Source organism: Eptesicus fuscus, chromosome 2 (assembly GCF_027574615.1).
Source record: "Eptesicus fuscus isolate TK198812 chromosome 2, DD_ASM_mEF_20220401, whole genome shotgun sequence".
In the NCBI taxonomy this organism is placed as follows: Eukaryota; Metazoa; Chordata; class Mammalia; order Chiroptera; family Vespertilionidae; genus Eptesicus; species Eptesicus fuscus.
In genome coordinates this window covers 37857222-37874734 of record NC_072474.1, presented here as the reverse complement: position 1 = coordinate 37874734, position 17513 = coordinate 37857222, and the positions used below count along the sequence as shown (strand labels likewise).

Below are 17513 nucleotides of genomic sequence, written 5' to 3'. Positions count from 1 at the left end.
CAGCACTGGGGTGGGGGGGGCGCACCTTGAGGTACACTGTCAAGCCCCGCCGGGTGGGGGGGCGCAGCCTCAGGTCCCCCGGCCTGGCGCCAGGGCAGGAGTCGCGGCCTCAGGTCCCCTGGCCCAGTGCTGGGGCGGGGGGCGCGGCCTGATGTCCCCTGGCCTGGCGCCGTGGCTGGGGGAGCAGCCTGAGGTCCCCTGGCCCAGCACCGAGATGGGGGGCGCAGCCTGAGGTCCCCCATCAAGCCCTGCCAGGCGGGGGGCGCGGCCTGAGGTCCCCCGGCCTGGCGCCAGGGTGGGGAGCGTGGCCTGAGGTCCCCCGTCAAGCTCTGCCAGGTGTGGGGGTGTGGCCTGAGGTCCCCTGTCAAGCCCCACAAAGGGAATTTGGCCTCCACTGTGTGTGCAGCCATCTTGTGTTACGGAGACCCCGCCTCCGCTGTGGGTGCCGCCATCTTTTTGGCGGAGGTATGGTCAATTTGCATATTCCCTCTTTATTATATAGGATGTTTCTGTCCTCATCCTCAAAAGCTAGGGCTAAAATCCTGTGGTTCCATCTGAAATAAGCTAAACCCTTATATAGTCATTATTTTCACATGATGCCATTCTTTAGTAAGTGAGCTGACTATTTGAAGCAAACTAGTTGGGTAGCCTGCCTGCCCCTTTGCTGTGTATTGGTACACGCTCTTCCGGGGTGGGACTCCATACACAGGTCATTCTAGGATTATTGCCCTGGGGGCTGTGGATGCACAGACATTTTTGCAAGAAACTCTTGCTATGATAAAACTTATTTTTAGGTTAAATCCAGTTAACTGCCCTTTGAAAGGAGTGTGAGACATTCCCATTTTAATTGTTTTCTAATAGGAGGACCCAGATTCTTGCCTTCCAGCACCAGTGCCTTCCCTGTGGAGCTTGGTAGAAAGTCCCCTCACCCCCTTTTTTAGTTTAGTTTTGTTTCAATTACTATAAAAAGGGACTGACAGTTGAGGCTGTCACAGGGCCATTAAGCTTCCCCCACGGGTGGCCAGTGACTCTAGTCTATACCCAACTGATGGTATTTACAAGTGTGAATAAACTCTGGCATTGAAAAAAATCTGAAATTAGCTCAATATGGATAAAACATTTGAAACACCAAGTTTTTTCTTTTTTGCTTTCTTTCCATATGTTTGTAACTTTACTTCCCCATGTGAACTTCAGCACTTCTAAAGAAAGCAAAACACCACAGCTAACAAGGCGTTAAAATATTAGTTAAAAAAATTATAATGTTTGCTCTAAAGTTATGCCAGTTTCGTATGCTTTTATTTTTTAATATATTTTATTGATTTTTTACAGAGAGGAAGAGAGAGGGATAGGGAGTTAGAAACATCGATGAGAGAGAAACATCGATCAGCTGCCTCTTGCACACCCCCTACTGGGGATGTGCCCGCAACCAAGGTACATGCCCTTGACCGGAATCGAACCTGGGACCCTTGAGTCCGCAGGCTGACGCTCTATCCACTGAGCCAAACCGGTTTCGGCCAGTTTCGTATGCTTTTATTGCTAAGGTTTAGATTATGTGCTTTGAATTTTGTGTTGTGCTATTAAGTTTTTTGTATGCTTTTAAAGAGAAAATGTGTCATATGTTTTGACAGCTTGACATTTATAACCAGGTGGTGGTTGATTTTTCACTGTATTGAGTTCTGTGCTTGGTCAGTGAGTCAGGTGTGTGCGGGCCTATGGTGGGGCGGGCAGCCGTCTGTCGGCACACTGCCTTGGAGGTTTCGTTTTTGTACTAAATATCTCCCCTGGGTATTTGGCATAACACATATGAAAATGTCATAACTTTAAAGCAGTCATAATTTCTAAGGGCTTTTTATGAATTTTGGTGGACTGCACTTGGCTTGTAAACTCATTATTCTTAGAGATAGTTTTTAAGCCCTTGCCTGTGGGAACAGGAGGTGCTGTACTTCGAGGTTTCTTGTAGGGGCTGTAGGACGGCTCCAGAAGTGCTCCGGGGCTGGAATTACTGCCCAAGAAAGAAAAGGACCTGCAGGATTGCAGCAGCCTCAACCCATATATCTGGAAGTCTGGTTTTATCTTCTTAATTAGATAGATTGGAATAATTTTATTTAAGAAAGTGTAGAGACATGTAATTCCTGGCAATAGTTTGTTGGTATCTAAGGTTATCATAAAACCAAGGACTCAGATGGACAGTGTGCAGCCCCATTTCAGGTTTTTCCAGCTTCATTAGCGTATACCTACTACCCAGGTTCAACCCAAAGTATAGCTTATAGTTTAAGAGGAGGTTTAATACTTCTCCATTTACCCTTTTAAAATTTCTCATTTAAAAACGGGCTGATCAGTACGTAATAAAATAAGGATTTTAAAGAAATTAGTGCAGTTAAATCACTCTACTTCTTGGCTTTGTTAGGAGCAATTCAGGTTGCTTCTCTTTTATTGAGATGACCTAGAAAAGAATTGTCAGGTTATTAACAAACTAAAAACATGCCATCTGCATTGTTACAGACTCATGAAGACAGACATGAGCTGTGTCTGGACCAGGTTCCACGTGTTGGTAAAAACCACTGAGCAGTATGCGCAGTTAGCAGAGTAGGGAAGGGAGCTGCTGCCAGAGGTGGGCTTATCTTTGGAAAGATGGTGGTGGTTATGGTCTGTGCGCTTAGGCCCTGCACTTGGAGCCTAGGTGGGTTTACATCACCCATTCGACATCTGTGCTTTCTCCCACTCTGCTGTGTGTGGGAGCTGCAGGGTTTGACTCTAACACCCCACTGGGCCCTTCAAAGTCGTTCCTCAGACAACCAACATGTAAAATGTGTGAGTTACACATGACCTAGAAAAGAACCAGGCAGCTACCACTTGGGTGGCTTTCCTAAATGAATAAGGAAACACAAGGTGTTGAAGGGCTGTGATGATAACTAATTCTGAAGTTTTTAAAGTAAAATTTTACTTTCATTTATCTTCCCTGCTACGTGTGGAACCCAAGGATGCTTCCTGGGGCCACATAATTTTGCTCCTTTCAGTCTTTCAGAGTGCAACTCAAATACTTGATTTGAAAAACATTAGTTATGGCTTATTTTATACGTATATGTATATACCTATCTGCACACATGTCACATTCTGTGTTGCTGGTGTCACTTCTGATGAACATGTTCACACACATGTGCATATCTGCACATACATCACAATTTGTGTAGCCCATCATGTCACTTCTGGTGGGTACCCTGCACACGATTATACCTATCTGCACATGTCACATTCTTTGTAGCTTGTGCCACTTCTCGTGGGCATACATGTATCTGTTTGCACACAATCTAGGGCTGTAAGGGCTGTGTTTGGTGGTCACCCCATTTTCTAGTTTGAGCAACACTTCAGGTCAAACTTCCTCTGTTACCAGTGAAGGAAAGAGTCTCCTGGGGAGGTGGAGGGGTGTCACTAAACACCCAGGACTGGACATGCAGTTCCATGTGATGTCTTTCTTAACAATTAAAGCAACAGTGACTTTCTTTCAACTTGGCAGTTTTTGGCTAATCTAGTGTATTTCAGAGTAAAAAACTTGCAGTTCTTGATTTATTTCTGACTTTTATTTTTCTAACTATTGTGATAAATAGGGCTTGTCTGTATCATATTACCTTCAAAGCTGATGTAAAATTTTTTTCCTTTTGCAAGATTAAAAAAATGAAACCTTTGAAATTCCTTTCTTCCCAGTTTTTAACATGGTGATGTCGAAACATTGGCTGTTGTTAGTTGGTGAGTATTATAATAGGCAAAGTCTTGGATTCAGAAAATAAGGGAATGGAAAATCAGGTGATTAAAACCAGAGAGAGAGATCATTCCTCACCTAATTTAAATGGAAATGCATGCTCTCAGATTTCTGTAAAATTACTGAAGCCATTGCAGCTACTCAGAACTTATGGTTCTCTGTTATATTATTCAGTAAAAATGAAACAAGGGTCAGTTTTCACAGAAAGGAAGTTAATCTTGACCTTGGTACCACAAACAAGAAATCAGCATATAAACCCTACTCATTTTATCTTCTCTGTAATCAATTTTAAATCAGGTTGTGTGGAACTGACTATCATCTTTGAATAATCTGTGGGAAAAGGTTCTTAATAGGATACTAAGGATGAGAATTTAGCCACGTTAACTGACTGTACTGTTTTGACACACTCTTTTTTTTTTTAAAAAAATGTATTTTTACTAGAGGCCTGGTGCGCGAATTCGTGCATGGGTAGGGTCCCTTGGCCGGGCCGGCGATCTGGGCTGATTGGGGCCGGCCGGCCAGGGGGAGGGACCGCGGGAGGTTGGCCGGCCGGCCCTGATTACAGCGGGGGAGGGACCACGGGAGGTTGACTGGCCACGGGATGTTGACTGGCCGCGGGAGGTTGGCTGTGGGAGCGCACTGACCACCATGGGGCAGCTCTGCATTGAGCGCCTGCCCCCTGGTGGTCAGTGCATTGTCATAGCAATATATATACTAGAGGCCAAGTACATGAAAATTCATGCACTGGAGGGGGTGGGTCCCTCAGCCTGGCCTGCCCCCTCTCAGTCCAGGAGCCCTCAGGGGCGGGAGGTGACCTGGCGATCAGGGGAAGGCAACACCCCATCACACCTCTGCTGCTGCCTCTGCCAGCAGCGCAAGCCTCGCCCGGCCCTGGTTACCTGAGCCTTGGGTGGCTCTGGATGGCTGGGCAGCCGCCATCCGAAGCTTGCCTGCGCCTCGGGCCGGCCCTGGGTGGCTGAGGGGCTGAGGGGACTGGGGGACTCCGGAGGCAGGCGCGCGGAGCGGCTGGGTGCCTGCCGCCCCGGCAGGGCTGAGGGAACTGGGCGCCACCATCTTGTGGCTGTGGGCACTGCCATCTTTGAGAGAGTACAGCAGTCAATTAGCATATCCCCTGTGGGCTCTGCCATCTTTGAGAGAGTACGGCAGTCAATTAGCATATCCCCTCCTTATTGGCTGTGGGCGCTGCCATCTTTGAGGGTGGGGCAGTCAATTAGCATATTCCCTCCTTATTGGCTGTGGGCACCACCATCTTTGAGGGTGGGGCAGTCAATTAGCATATTCCCTCCTTATTGGCTGTGGGTGTTGCCATCTTTGTGACAGTGTGAGGGTCAATTAGCATATTCCCTCTTTATTAGATAGGACTAGAGGCCCGGTGCACGAAATTTGTGCACAGGGGGTGGGGTGGGGGGGGGGGGGGTGGGGTCCCTCAGCCCGACCTGCACCCTCTCGAAATCTGGGACCCCTTGGGGAATGTCCAAGAGGGACGGCAGTCGGACGTCCCTCTCGCAATTTGGGACTGCTGGCCCCAACTGCTCGTCTGCCTGCCTGATCGCCTCTAAGCACTCTGTCTGCCTGATTGCCCCTAACTGCCTCTGCCTGCCTGATCGCCCTTAAGCACTCTGCCTGCCTGATTGCCCCTAACTGCCTCTGCCTGCCTGATCGCCCCTAACTGCTTGCCTACCTACCTAACCACTTTCTGGCGAGTGGCCGGCCTGGGTGAGGGGCATGGTCGTTCTGGTCTCTGGTCATTCTGCCATTTCGGTCACTGGGCTTTTATTATATAGGATATATATTTCAGAGAGGAAGGGAGAGAGAGAGAGAGAGATAGAAACATCAATGATGAGAGAGAATCATTGATTGGCTGTCTCCTGCATGTCCCCTACTGGGGGTCAAGCCTGCAACCCAGGCATGTGCCTTTGGTCAGAATTGAACCTGGGACCTTTCAATCTGCAAATTGATGCTCTATTCACTGAGCCAAACCATCTAGGGCTTGACACACTCTTAAAGCTACTTTTGGAGCCTTTCTCTCTGGTCGGTAGTAAAGCTGGTCATTGCAGGGTTTTTGTTTTTTTAATCAGCAGCACATTCCAGCCACTAGAATTAGACTGCAGGCCCTAAAACTGCAGCGTGTTTCTTTAAAGCCAGGACCACTGCCATCTTCTCCACTAGAGTGTCAGCATCACCAGGAGTGGTTTCATCCCTCTCTGTTGGGGTTTCTCTCACAGAAAGCAGGCCTGGCACATCGTAGCGCTCAGAATCCTCCTTGGATGGACAGTTCTACCAGTAAATAGAAAGGAAATCTCCCAGTTGTCCTGAAGAGGGAGGTGTAGAGAGGAGAGAAACCAAGTGAGAATATTTAGTGGCTGGCGTAGTTGGTGCCTGAACATCATTTTTCAAGGAAAGAGTGGAATTTTCAATCCTGAAAAAGAATCACATGTGATACAAGTTTGACTCTTCCTTTGAATTTTTTTTTTTTTTAATCTTAGGGTCTGTTTTTTGGGGACTTAGCCATCAAGGAATATTCAGAAGTGTGTTTATTTGAAGAAGTGTCCTGTTCTCTTTGAGGTATCTGAGGTTGTACGGGACAGGCTGACATGAGCTCCTTAAACTCTGCCAAGTGCACACGATAGGAAAAGCCCTGGAGGGCATGCTCTCCAGGATCCTGCCATGTTTCCTGAATGGTGTCATTTGTTAGATGCTTAATTTCTAAAACAGTTTGTGAAGTGGTGATGACCTGGAAAGGAATGTGATGATCTGCTGGCTTTGTACACAGAGGCCATGATAGGGTCAAGTGGCGTGTGCAGGTTTCCTGTGTAGGCGTGTGATCTCTACCTTGGCTGGTGGGAAAGTGCTGGGGGTCCATTTGTCACATCAGCCTCTCCTGGACACACAGGTGTTGGACCTGCACGTTCACATGAACACTGCAGCGCACCTGAACAGGGGGACGGCCATTGAGAAGGCCACACTGGTTGCTGCTTTTCACAGATGCTTCTGTGGACTGGGGAGATGCAGCCTGTGTTCCAGGGAAGGGTGCCCTGCCCTTTCTGTTCCCGGATGGAGTGCCTGCTCTCTAATCCAGCGGTCGCCAACCTTTTGGACCTCACGGACCACCGCTTGGCGACCGCTGCTCTAGTCTGTTCCTCAGATGCAGAAGGATGACTCTGTTTTGTGGGGAAGTACACCTTACAGTAGGAAATGGGTGCTCTGCAGTCAGGTCCTGACTCGGAGCCAGGAAAGCATCCTGCTTCAGCATTTCACAGGCCAGCGTTTTCCACATCATATATTTTTTTTCTTACCCATGAAATTCCGGCAGATTGTTATGCAAAACAGTTTTGTGTCTCTGTGTGACTGGGAAGACAGCTGTTAGTCCTAATGAGGAGTGCCAGCATTACAGTCTTTCCGTCGATTGAGACCCGCGGAGGGAGCGGAATGTTCCAGATCGGGCAGTGGTGTGCGGTGAGGAGGTACCGCACTGTCAGCTGGAAGCACATGCTCGGCTGCTCGCAGCGACAAGATAAATGAGTCTACTGGAGTCTGGCAGAGTCTGAGCTTTTCCAGTGTGCGGCCATGGGGGCCCGCTCCCCGTGGGACCTGAGTTGAGGGTGCTGTCTCTGTGCCAGCTTTTCCCTTTGATGGCCCACAATACCTGTCAGGGCTGTGATTTATTAAAAACCTAATGTCTTTCAGCGTTTCATTAACATAGGGTTCGATGGTCTTTTGTGGAGGCTTTTCCCATTAATTTAGCAGAATGATAACTGAAATGTAACTTGGCCCAAACCTCCCAAAGACTAGTCTTCAGAACAGCCCCGAGTCGTGAGCTGCTCCCAGAGCTCTGCCAGCAGTTTCTTTGCACCTGGCTGTGACCTCTGCATGGAAGAGGAGCAGCGCCTCATCCTAGTCCAGCTCTGGCATTGTTTTTCAAATAGGGAGTTCAGATGGTCACTGTCCGGTGCTCCAGGTTCCCCATCTCCCCCTTTCTGCCGCTGTCACACATGACGTCCCTCGGTGGAGCACAGCGGCTGATGTTCGGCAATGTAGCACCTAGGGAGGGGACGTGACTGGTGTCGGGTGGGCAGAGGGAGAGGCTGCTCAGCCCAGGTGCACAGGGCACCCCATGAGCAGTGGTCACCTGAATGTTGACAGTACCCACCTGACAGGGACTCAGTACAAATTTGACGCTGGTGGAGCAGTTTTAGGTCTAAGGTCTGGGTAGCACCTGGGTTTTCTGAATTTGAGTTTATCTCTTGTTTTAAACTCTAAGAGAAATAAAAGTAGTTTGAAATTACTGTGAGAAATGATGAGGTTTTATATGTAAGATAGTATTTATTCGTAGTTAATTTTTTTTTGCCTCTGAAAAAAACATGGCTCTTAAATATTCTGGGAGGCTGTTATTTAGGGCCAGAGTTGTCAGGAATGGTGAGATTGTTTTCTTGACCCTTTCTTGTTATCTTTAAAGTTTGTTCCTTCTTATTGAGGTATAAATGACAAGTAAAAATTGAGTATATTTAAGATACACAATGTGGTGGTGTTCTATATGCGTTTCCACTGAAATGATCACAGTCAAGTTAATTAGCACATCTGTCATCTACCATGGTTACCTTTCCTGTGTGTGTGGTGAGGTCATTTCAGATCCATTCCCCCAGCAGGTTTCAAGTACATGTTATGGTACTAACTACTGTCACCATGCCGAACACTAGATGAGGTTCTGACCCCGTGCCCTTTACTTGTAGCACCGTGACCTCTGCCGTGTTCACCGTGGGAGATAACGTCGTTTCAGGCAGTGATGACCGCACTGTGAAGGTCTGGGATTTAAAGAACATGAGATCCCCCATTGCAACCATTCGTACGGATTCTGCCATCAACAGGTGAGGGAAGCTGCTCATTGCTTAGATGTTTATTTGACTTGATAGGGTTCATTGTAGTACAATGTCTTGTCCATGTGACAATTAAATGAACCTTGGGAAAGTGGTTTAGACTCCTGGGGAAATATTTGTCATTGATCCTCTAATGCAAATTCAGTATTCGTAAATACTGAAACCTAAGTATACAATCAGGTTGGTGTAGTGGGCTTTGAGAATAAGAATGAGCCAGTTATGGCCCCTCTGTTTTGGTGACATGCTGCACATGTGAGTTGCATATAAGCAGCTTGGTCTCTGTATCCTAAAGCTGCAGACACATACATAATTCTCACTGTTGTGTTTGCCATGAAGTGTGCATAGTATGGAATACCGTGGTGCTGTCACTGTTTTATATGGAACCTTCTTTTCTCTTTGTAGGATCAATGTATGCGTTGGCCAAAAAATCATCGCCCTCCCCCATGACAACCGACAAGTCAGATTGTTTGATATGTCCGGCGTGCGGCTGGCACGGCTCCCCCGCAGCAGCCGGCAGGTAACTGTGCTGGTGATGCATGTTCACAGAGTCTCAGGTCTTCTCCGTCATCAGTGATTCCTGGACGCACACTGGGAGACACACATGTGGTTTTAGTTTCCTAATAGCCACTTTAAAAAAGCGAGAAGTTACTTTAACAATATATTTAACTAGATAAACCCAAAATAATAACATTTGAACATGCCATCAATATAAAAATATTAGCAAATTTACACTCTTACTTTCTTATTATATATTTGATCTGTATTTAGAGATCCTAAAATTTATCATTGAAAATGTTAAAATGTTTCCCAGTACCTGGACTGAACATTAGTTTTTAAGTTTAATCTAAATGAAATCCAGCATTTAGTTCCTTAGTATCAATAGCCACGTCTCAGGAACTCACTGTTGCGTGGGTTAGTGGCCTCCGTACTGGAAAGCAGTTTTAGATATTTTCAGTTGAACTTGTGCAAATTGGAAATATATTAAAGGACAATGGGTGGCCAAGCAGAAGCGGGAGCTCCTTAAGAAAGGACCCTCCACCCCTAGCCAGGAACCCCTTTCCATGGTGGGTTGCCAGGACAAACTCCATTGTAGAAGAGACTTTCCTGGGCGCTAGGACTTGCATTCAGCCCAGATAGTGCAGTGCAGGGGTGTTGGGTCAGTGTATACTGAGGTGTTTGCACCACCTGTCACAGCTACCTGGGCTGTGGTATCAACTCAGACCTGCTGACTCAGTCTCTGAGGGAAGCCTGGGAACCTGTGTTTAGATTCGTTCCCTGAGTTGCTCCAGATTTGAGGGCAAGTCCCAGAGTGAGTGACATACTGGCTCCTTTTGTAGGGGAATTGGACGTAGCTGTAGTAACAACAGCCAGTGTCCTCCCCCTCCCCTTCCCGCTTATGAAGGCAGCTTCTCTGCAGGCTTTGTGCCTAACGGAGCCCCACCACAGTCACACTCTCCTTTGCTACTTTCCGCCTTTTCTGTGTGTCACTGTGATACCTTATTCTCCCACCATGGCTGCAACTCGGTGGCTGCTCATGTCCCCTTCAGGGCAGAGCTTCCAAGTGCAGTCATGAGCTGCAGTCTGCCCCGTGGGAGGTGGGGCTCAGGAACTGCAGACCCAGGTGATTCTGGAGTTAAGTGGTCAGGTGGCATTTGATACCAACAGAGCAACAAATGCAATGGCACCAAGTTTCCAAAAGCCCTGTGTATTCAAGACACGGTTGGTTCTTCTCTGTGTAGCTCCTACGTGTGCTGTTTGAAGTTAGTGACTGAGCTTCTTAATTATGAGTGCAGGTCACAGAAAAACTACTCATGAAATTAGAGTAACTACACAAAGCTAGAGTTTCTTGTCTGGGATTTTTGTGTTTTGGTAACTGCTGAGCATCACTGATGTATCCTAAACATCTCTTTCTTTACTCTTATTTTGTTTATAGCTGTGCCTATGCAGTACATAAAATTGCTGTGCAACTTGGAAAGCCAGCATTTACAAATAAATGTATGAGTGTGCATGACTTCATTACTTTGAGAATATTTCTCCTCAAAAAAATAGAGAGATTTCAGCAGTTGTTGGTGGGGCTAATTCTGTGGGCACAACTTTATTTTTAATTATCTGTTAACATTCAACCTTGTTGGAATTGTAGAATTCCTCTGTGCTTGGCCTTATTTCCTCCTAAAGTGGTTTGTGAAAATACTTACCTTTAAGGTTAATGGATAACATTTCATTTCATTCTGAACCTGTAACATTTCAGATGAATCAGTATGCTTTTCAGTCTCACAGAACCACAGCTAGAAATCCCCGGTTATGTTGTCCCAGCTTCTTTCAGCTAACAGCTTTATAAGGAAACAACGAAACTCAGTTCAAGTTGGTCACTAGAGGAGTAGGGGCTTAGGATATGGAATTGTTTTACTTTGGGGAAGTGTAAGTGCCATTTCCCAGAGTGTGGACTGTGATCAGGAGCTCAGGGAGGGGCTGGTACAGTGTGCAGTGAAAGGTGGGTCTACAGACAGCGCACAGGATCTGGGCTGCAGGAGTGGAGAAGTTTTAGCGTGGCTCTGTGACTCTAGGAGGGGTTTCAAAGTCTGCATGTGCCCCGAGCCTTTTTTGGGTCATGTCTGTGTGCACTCTGGGGGGTGTACATGAGATAAAAGGGTGACTCACCTGTGCGGGCTCCCAGTTCAGGCAGGACTGAGATCCTGGATTGGACCCACATTTGCAGGTGCTGTCTGGTCCCCCTCACTAGGTAGTAGGACGTGATCTCAGTGTTGGCCCAGTGAGTGTCTTGAGTTTATCATCTTGAACTAGTTCTTTCCAGAGGCTTGATTTTTACTGTCAGCTAGTGGATGCTATGCATTCTCTCTTCTCAAGTTCCTAACAAAGAGATGTAGAAGAGCTCCCCTAACCCTTCATTCTGGGACTCCTTTCTTCCAGTGCTTTCCCTTTGTGGCCTGATTCTCTCTAAAACCAGCAGTATTCAAATGCGAATGTTTAACAGAGGGAGCTGTTGTGCCATTGTTTTGAGGGTTTCTTTTACTAAATTTCTGTTAGCTGTTTCTACTCCTTGTATGATATAGCACTTTATTGTATGATATAGCACCAGCCAAGTATTAGAGTAACAATGACCGGGTCCTGAGGCATTGCTTGCATCTCTGCCTGTATATACCAAACATCACACTGTAAACTTTGTACGTTTTGCAGTAATTTTTTCCAACCTTGTGGTATTGAACCGGAATTCCTAAAGGATCAGGAATCTACTTGAAAGGCCATTCATTTTTCCTTTTTTTTCATTTGACACTGATGTGTTTTTTAACTGCTTGAACACCTGAACCAACTATTTGTTAAAATGATATTTGAGGTCTTTGGGTGAATTTCATTGAGTTTATTCCCAAATTTACCTAGACTCATTCATTAAAATTAAAAAAATTGATTATTTTTTCTTTCGGACTGTAATCTTACTCATTTTCTTCAAGAATCATGAGTGCTTTTGGTGTGTTTCATGAGATTCATGTTGTGCCTGACCTCATTCATTCATCATGGCCTTTCCACCAGCTCATCCCTGAGAACCTGCTGCCAACTTAGTATTTTTGTCTCACTCTGATTAATCCTGAGCGTTAATTTTTTTTCCTCTCAATTCGGTTGCTTTGAGTGGTGTAGTTGTTAATTTGGTTGAGGTTTTATAGCCCTTATGCTTGAGGAATAATACACTAATTCTGGTTTGTGTGCTTGGTAATAGGGCCACAGAAGAATGGTGTGCTGCTCGGCGTGGAGTGAGGACCACCCCACCTGCAATCTGTTCACCTGTGGGTTTGACAGGCAAGCCATAGGCTGGAACATCAACATCCCTGCATTGTTACAGGAAAAATAAGGTGCCAGCACTCCTTAGTTTCGTAGTTCGCCATGGACCTGTGACTAGAGCAGGCTTTTCTCATACCGATCCGCCATTTTTGTGAGAGCTGGACCCTGAGAAGGGTGATTTGTATATGTCCTTTTCCCATTGTACCCAGCTTGCATGATGTACAGAACTGTGGTTACGTTTTTATTCTGTCTTGTCTGTGCTGGCATCCTCTGGTCAGTGGGAACAAAGCCGCTCCCTATAGCACGTGGCATTTGACATACGACAGGAGGGCATCACACTTGTGAGTTCAATGTGAACCTGTGTACTTACTGTGAGTGTAAGTCTATGGCATTTCTGGAATAATCCTACATATCTACCTTGTCCTGGGAGACTGCAAAGCTGTGTTTGCGTTGGCTGATGAATGGCAGGATTGGCAAAAAATTTTATGTTTGCTTCCATGTGAAGTTGTAGCACATGCTGTTGTGTAATTCAGCTTCAGCTCTTCATTCTCTTACAGTTCTGTGAAATTAACCTGGATCTTAGAAGTTAAAAAAATAGCATCAGATGTTGAGTTTGCAGGATTCATTTTTTGTTTAAAGAAAAAGTTTGTTCCTTTTATAGAAAATCATTTCAATATCCTGAGGTTTCATATTAGCAAATTCTAAAATATGATTCTAATCACCAATTTCAGATCGTAAGCAAAATTTAAAGCACTTTAGTTTATAGCTGTGGTTATAAACAATTTTTAGAAGTTTCAAGTAACTTATCCATTGAATGTGACTTGACCTTTTTAAGAAGGCTGTGCTACCTGAAGACAAAACCTTATTTATTTTCTACACCTTTGGTTTGCATATTTCTGCATGGGTTCACTTCTTTGGTGGTATTTGAGAGCCAACAATGCAAATAAATGAGTACTACCTCAAAAATAAATGTTTGGAAAACTTGGGAGTCTTACTGTGCCTAGCTAACTAAGCACTTTGGCTTTTAGCTGGAATACCGAGTTCAGTTCAGAAGGCAAGAAAGACAATCAGCAAATGTAATGGAAAGGCACTTCCATTAGCTAGCTACCAGGGTGGCAGCCGCAGCCATAGTTCACAGGTGACAAGATGCTCCTGTCTCAGCCGCCAGGACACCCCTCAGTGCCAACCCTCCCACTGCTGGAGTGGGCCTGTCACCCTTGCCTTCATAGCAGTTACTGTGTTTGACATTTGTGAGTTTGTGTTATTGTTGAGTTACAGTTTTGATAAAGAGACATCTCAGTGTACTACTCCTTATATTTTTAATCCTTCGAATATGTCGGAGACTGGCCCCTTGGAGAGATACAAGAGGGTTACATTGAAAACGACTGTGGGTGACCCCATTCCTGTGTCTCTTACTTTGTAGTGACACGCCTGGGCACCGTTGGCTGCAGGGCAGTGCGACATGTGCAGGCTGCCCGGGGTGGAGCGCCCGGGCTCAGGTCCTACAGTAGCTAATCTTTGAAACTTCAGTCCTGAGTCCTTGGTGATTCTGAAATAATTTACAGAGCCTGGAAGGGAGAGAGACCAGGAAAAGCCAGTAATAACAGTACAGAAGTTGCTAACAAAGAACAGACAAGCAATGCTTTAGAGTGACTTTATTTTTAAAGCTCAAGAATTGGTTGTATTTTTAAAGTGTGACATTTGCCCTCAGCACACTGTTTGAGAACCAAGTCAGCTTGTCACTGTGGGCCTGAGCACCAGGTTCAGGCACTGCTCTCCTGAGTGGTCTCGTGGTGAGATGGCTGATGATCACACCTTCTCTACTGCACCGCACCCCCAAAGACATGAGCACGATGAGTTCCTAATGATAAGTTGCATAACCACACTCTTGGGTTCCCTCTTGTGTTTTAATTTGAATGCCGGGCTATCTTAGACTCACCATTAGTAACACTGAAAAATGTATACACATAGGTAAATCAAACTTAACTAGATCTCTTCCAGATTAAAAAATTTGAAGCTTTTAGCTTGCCTGGTGTCAACCCATGAAACAAGTAGTTCTTGGTTCAATTCCTGGTCAGGGCACATGCCCTGGGTTGCTGGCTCGATCCCCAGTAAGGGTGTGGGTGCAGGAGGTAGTCGAGCAATGTTTCTCATTGATGTTTCCATCTCTCTATCCCTCTCCTTTCCTCTCTCTCTAAAAAAATCAATAAAAAGATTTTAAAAAGTTTTTGAAGCTTTTAAATATATGTTGTGATGGCCATTTAATTCTGTGCAGACCAGTGCCCTTCATGGCTGGCAGCTGCTCAACTTGCGAAGTGGAGGGGCCAGCCTCCCTTGTTTCCTTGAGTGCAAAAGGCCTCATGGTGCTGGGGCTGTTCCCAGGAGCAGGACACGCTTCTGCTAGCTGCTGTGTGTCCTCTGAGGGCATCCCTCCAGCTGCTCTGGTCATAGTGCTGGTGATTTCAGGAGTCATGAAGGAGATTAGCAATAGTGTGTGCATGCGTGTGCTTGAATATGTGTGCGTGTGTGAATGTTTGTGTGGCTGAAATTGTCATGTCATCAGCCACAAGTGATCTCATTTGAAGTAGTGTTTTGAAATGGGAATTGTTTTGTCCTGTATGCTGACATGTCCAGAATTTCATTTATTAATGCAAAGAAAATGTGTGATTACTGAAAAATGTGCATTGATAATTTTGTACAAGATGCATTGGACAAAGCAACACTCCTTTTCAACCACTGCACATCGGTTTCTGTAGAGTCAAAGATTCTGTATATATTTTGCCATCTGAAGAATCCTTTGTAAAATTATTTGTTGCTTAAATCTGTGAAAAACAAGTTTCTTTGGAGCAAGTACACATTTGTAAGTGTTGTGTAGAAGTAAGTGTTTTTATTGTATTGATGTAATTGTTTTTAAGTGTTCAGTGTCTTCATTGCAAAATGAAATTCATTAAAAATCCATGTTCCATAATTACTTTTGTAAAAGTTTTGTTATTAGGAGTCTCTTTTTTATTATTTTACTTTCTTTATGTTTTGTTTTGGTTCAACTTTGTTAATAGCTACTGGATATCACAATGATGTAGCAATTGAACAAATTTCTAATTACAGGATTGCACATTTGAAAATATAAATTCTAGACTTAGAAGAACAATTGTGTTATATTTTCTATCTGTTTGTTAGAGGCTAATATTAAGCGATACATAATTATGCTTTTCCTTCATTCCCATCCCAAGATTTTCTGAAGGGCATTAACAATTGGACCTAATACAGGTATTTCTCAAAGTTCCTCAGAGTCTCATAAGATGCTTGTCTGGTTCTTGTCACAGACAGGTAAGCTTGTTCGAAAGTTTTAAAAATTGCAGTTTAGAAAGTTGACCGCATTTTCTGCAGGAAAGTGCAAGTCAGGATCTGTGGCAGTTGCCGGTCCTCCCTTCTGTTCTTACCCACGTGAGTGAAGCTTTGTGCTGGTTGCAGGAACTTCAGGAGGTGTTAACACACACTACCTGGTGTGTCCTGCCTGCCAGTGGCCCCTTTTTCAGGTGGGAAGGCTCGTTGCATAGGCATTGGGTGTACATTCAGAAATTCTCTACTGCTTGCTTAACTCTCTACATTACTCTTCAAAAACGTGATTATTGTTGAAATTACATATTCAGTTACATTTAAAACTTCACATATTAGTATAAAGAATCAAGAAGGCAAGACTTGTATTACTATGATGTCATCAAAATGCCACCAAGACATGTGTCTCCTCAACTATTCAAAATTTTTGTTTTCCCTTAATAAATTAGAAGTTAAATTATCCCAAAAATTGAGAACACCTCAGTTGTTATGTACAACATATATAGTCCATATTATGGAGGGAAGAAGCTACAGATGAAATCAGCAATAAGATAAAAGTGTTTGTAATTTAAAATTAATTCTAATGAAATATCTTTAAGCAGCTTCTGGTAAAAAATAAAAGACTAAGCACATCTTTGGATCTTAAAAGTCTCTGTGATTGACAAGTGATGTCCATTTGTGATTTGTGGGCTGAGGTAAAGAGCAACAAGGGAGCTGCTTTAGATAGTTTGGTCCAGGTATCTCCAAAGAGCTGAGGTTTAATCTTGAGCCTGAAGGTTGGTGAGGTGGTCAGGAACTGAAGGGTGACCAGAGAGCAAGGGAAGTCGAACACAGAACCAAGGGGAGGACACAAAGTGAGGTAGGGGAGGGACGGACCCTGAGTCCTGCAGCAGCTTTGGGGAGAGCGGTTTGCTCCACGTGCGCTCCCTGACTTGTGGGGGCGGACTGAGGGGTCACCAGGAGCCGTGCAGGTGGAAGACGTGGTCACAGTGCGGTGGAGGAAGAGCATGGCCTTGAGGTCTGACTTGGAAGGAGACCAGGGCAGGTCTTGCCCGAAGGCAGGGCTGTTTATCCCACAATTCAGGTGTGTTACAGAACATGCTGTTACCAGGAGCGTACAGCTTTGACCTTGGGCGTTCCTTAGTTACCCAAAGGATGATTCGAGCACAACCTGGAATGTATGAGGAGGATTTTTCCCTAAAGAAAATGGTAATGGGATGTGTTAGGAAATTTTAATCACTATTTAGAAACATTGGGTTTCAGTTACCTTAGCTAAATTTGTTTACTCTGACTGCTGGGCATTTTGTCACCACCATGACACAAACACTTCCTCTCTCACTCTGGGTGCCACGTCTGCCCCTCATCTTCACAGGTTCTGAATGAGTGGTTATTTTATACTCCATCCAATCCAAACTGGGTCCTCAAGATCCTCCCCTGACATTTTTGGAACTAGAACTGAGAAACTCAGTCTCCCAATAGCTTCACCTGAGTGAAAATAATGCAAATGTGCTAAGAGAAAATAACTAGAATTGTGTGCTCAGCAAACTGCCTCTGAAGAATGTGTGAAATGCAGATAATGTGGGGGATATATAGTTTTCACTAGATTGCCTTTTCTGACGGAGTTTTTTGAGATAATGTAGGGAGAACAAGTCACGAAGGAATGGTTTCAAAATAGACAAACATCCTAGCAGACAGCCATATAAAATAGTGTCTGATTGGAGTTAGTGGTTTAT

General features: G+C 45.0%; 1 protein-coding gene across 4 annotated transcripts in view; it reads left to right on the top strand.

The window, feature by feature from the left end:
- WDR37 (WD repeat domain 37) overlaps positions 1–15412 on the top strand; it is a 79384-nt gene extending 63972 nt beyond the window's left edge. For all 4 annotated transcript variants that reach the window (XM_054726532.1, XM_008150299.3, XM_054726537.1 and 1 more), the window contains exons 12-14: positions 8509–8643; positions 9055–9169; positions 12383–15412. In XM_054726532.1, coding sequence (XP_054582507.1) covers positions 8509–8643; positions 9055–9169; positions 12383–12514 — 382 coding nt within the window. In that variant the 3' untranslated portion in view covers positions 12515–15412. The remainder of the gene's footprint in view (positions 1–8508; positions 8644–9054; positions 9170–12382) is intronic.
- The last annotated feature ends 2101 nt before the right edge of the window (positions 15413–17513 follow it).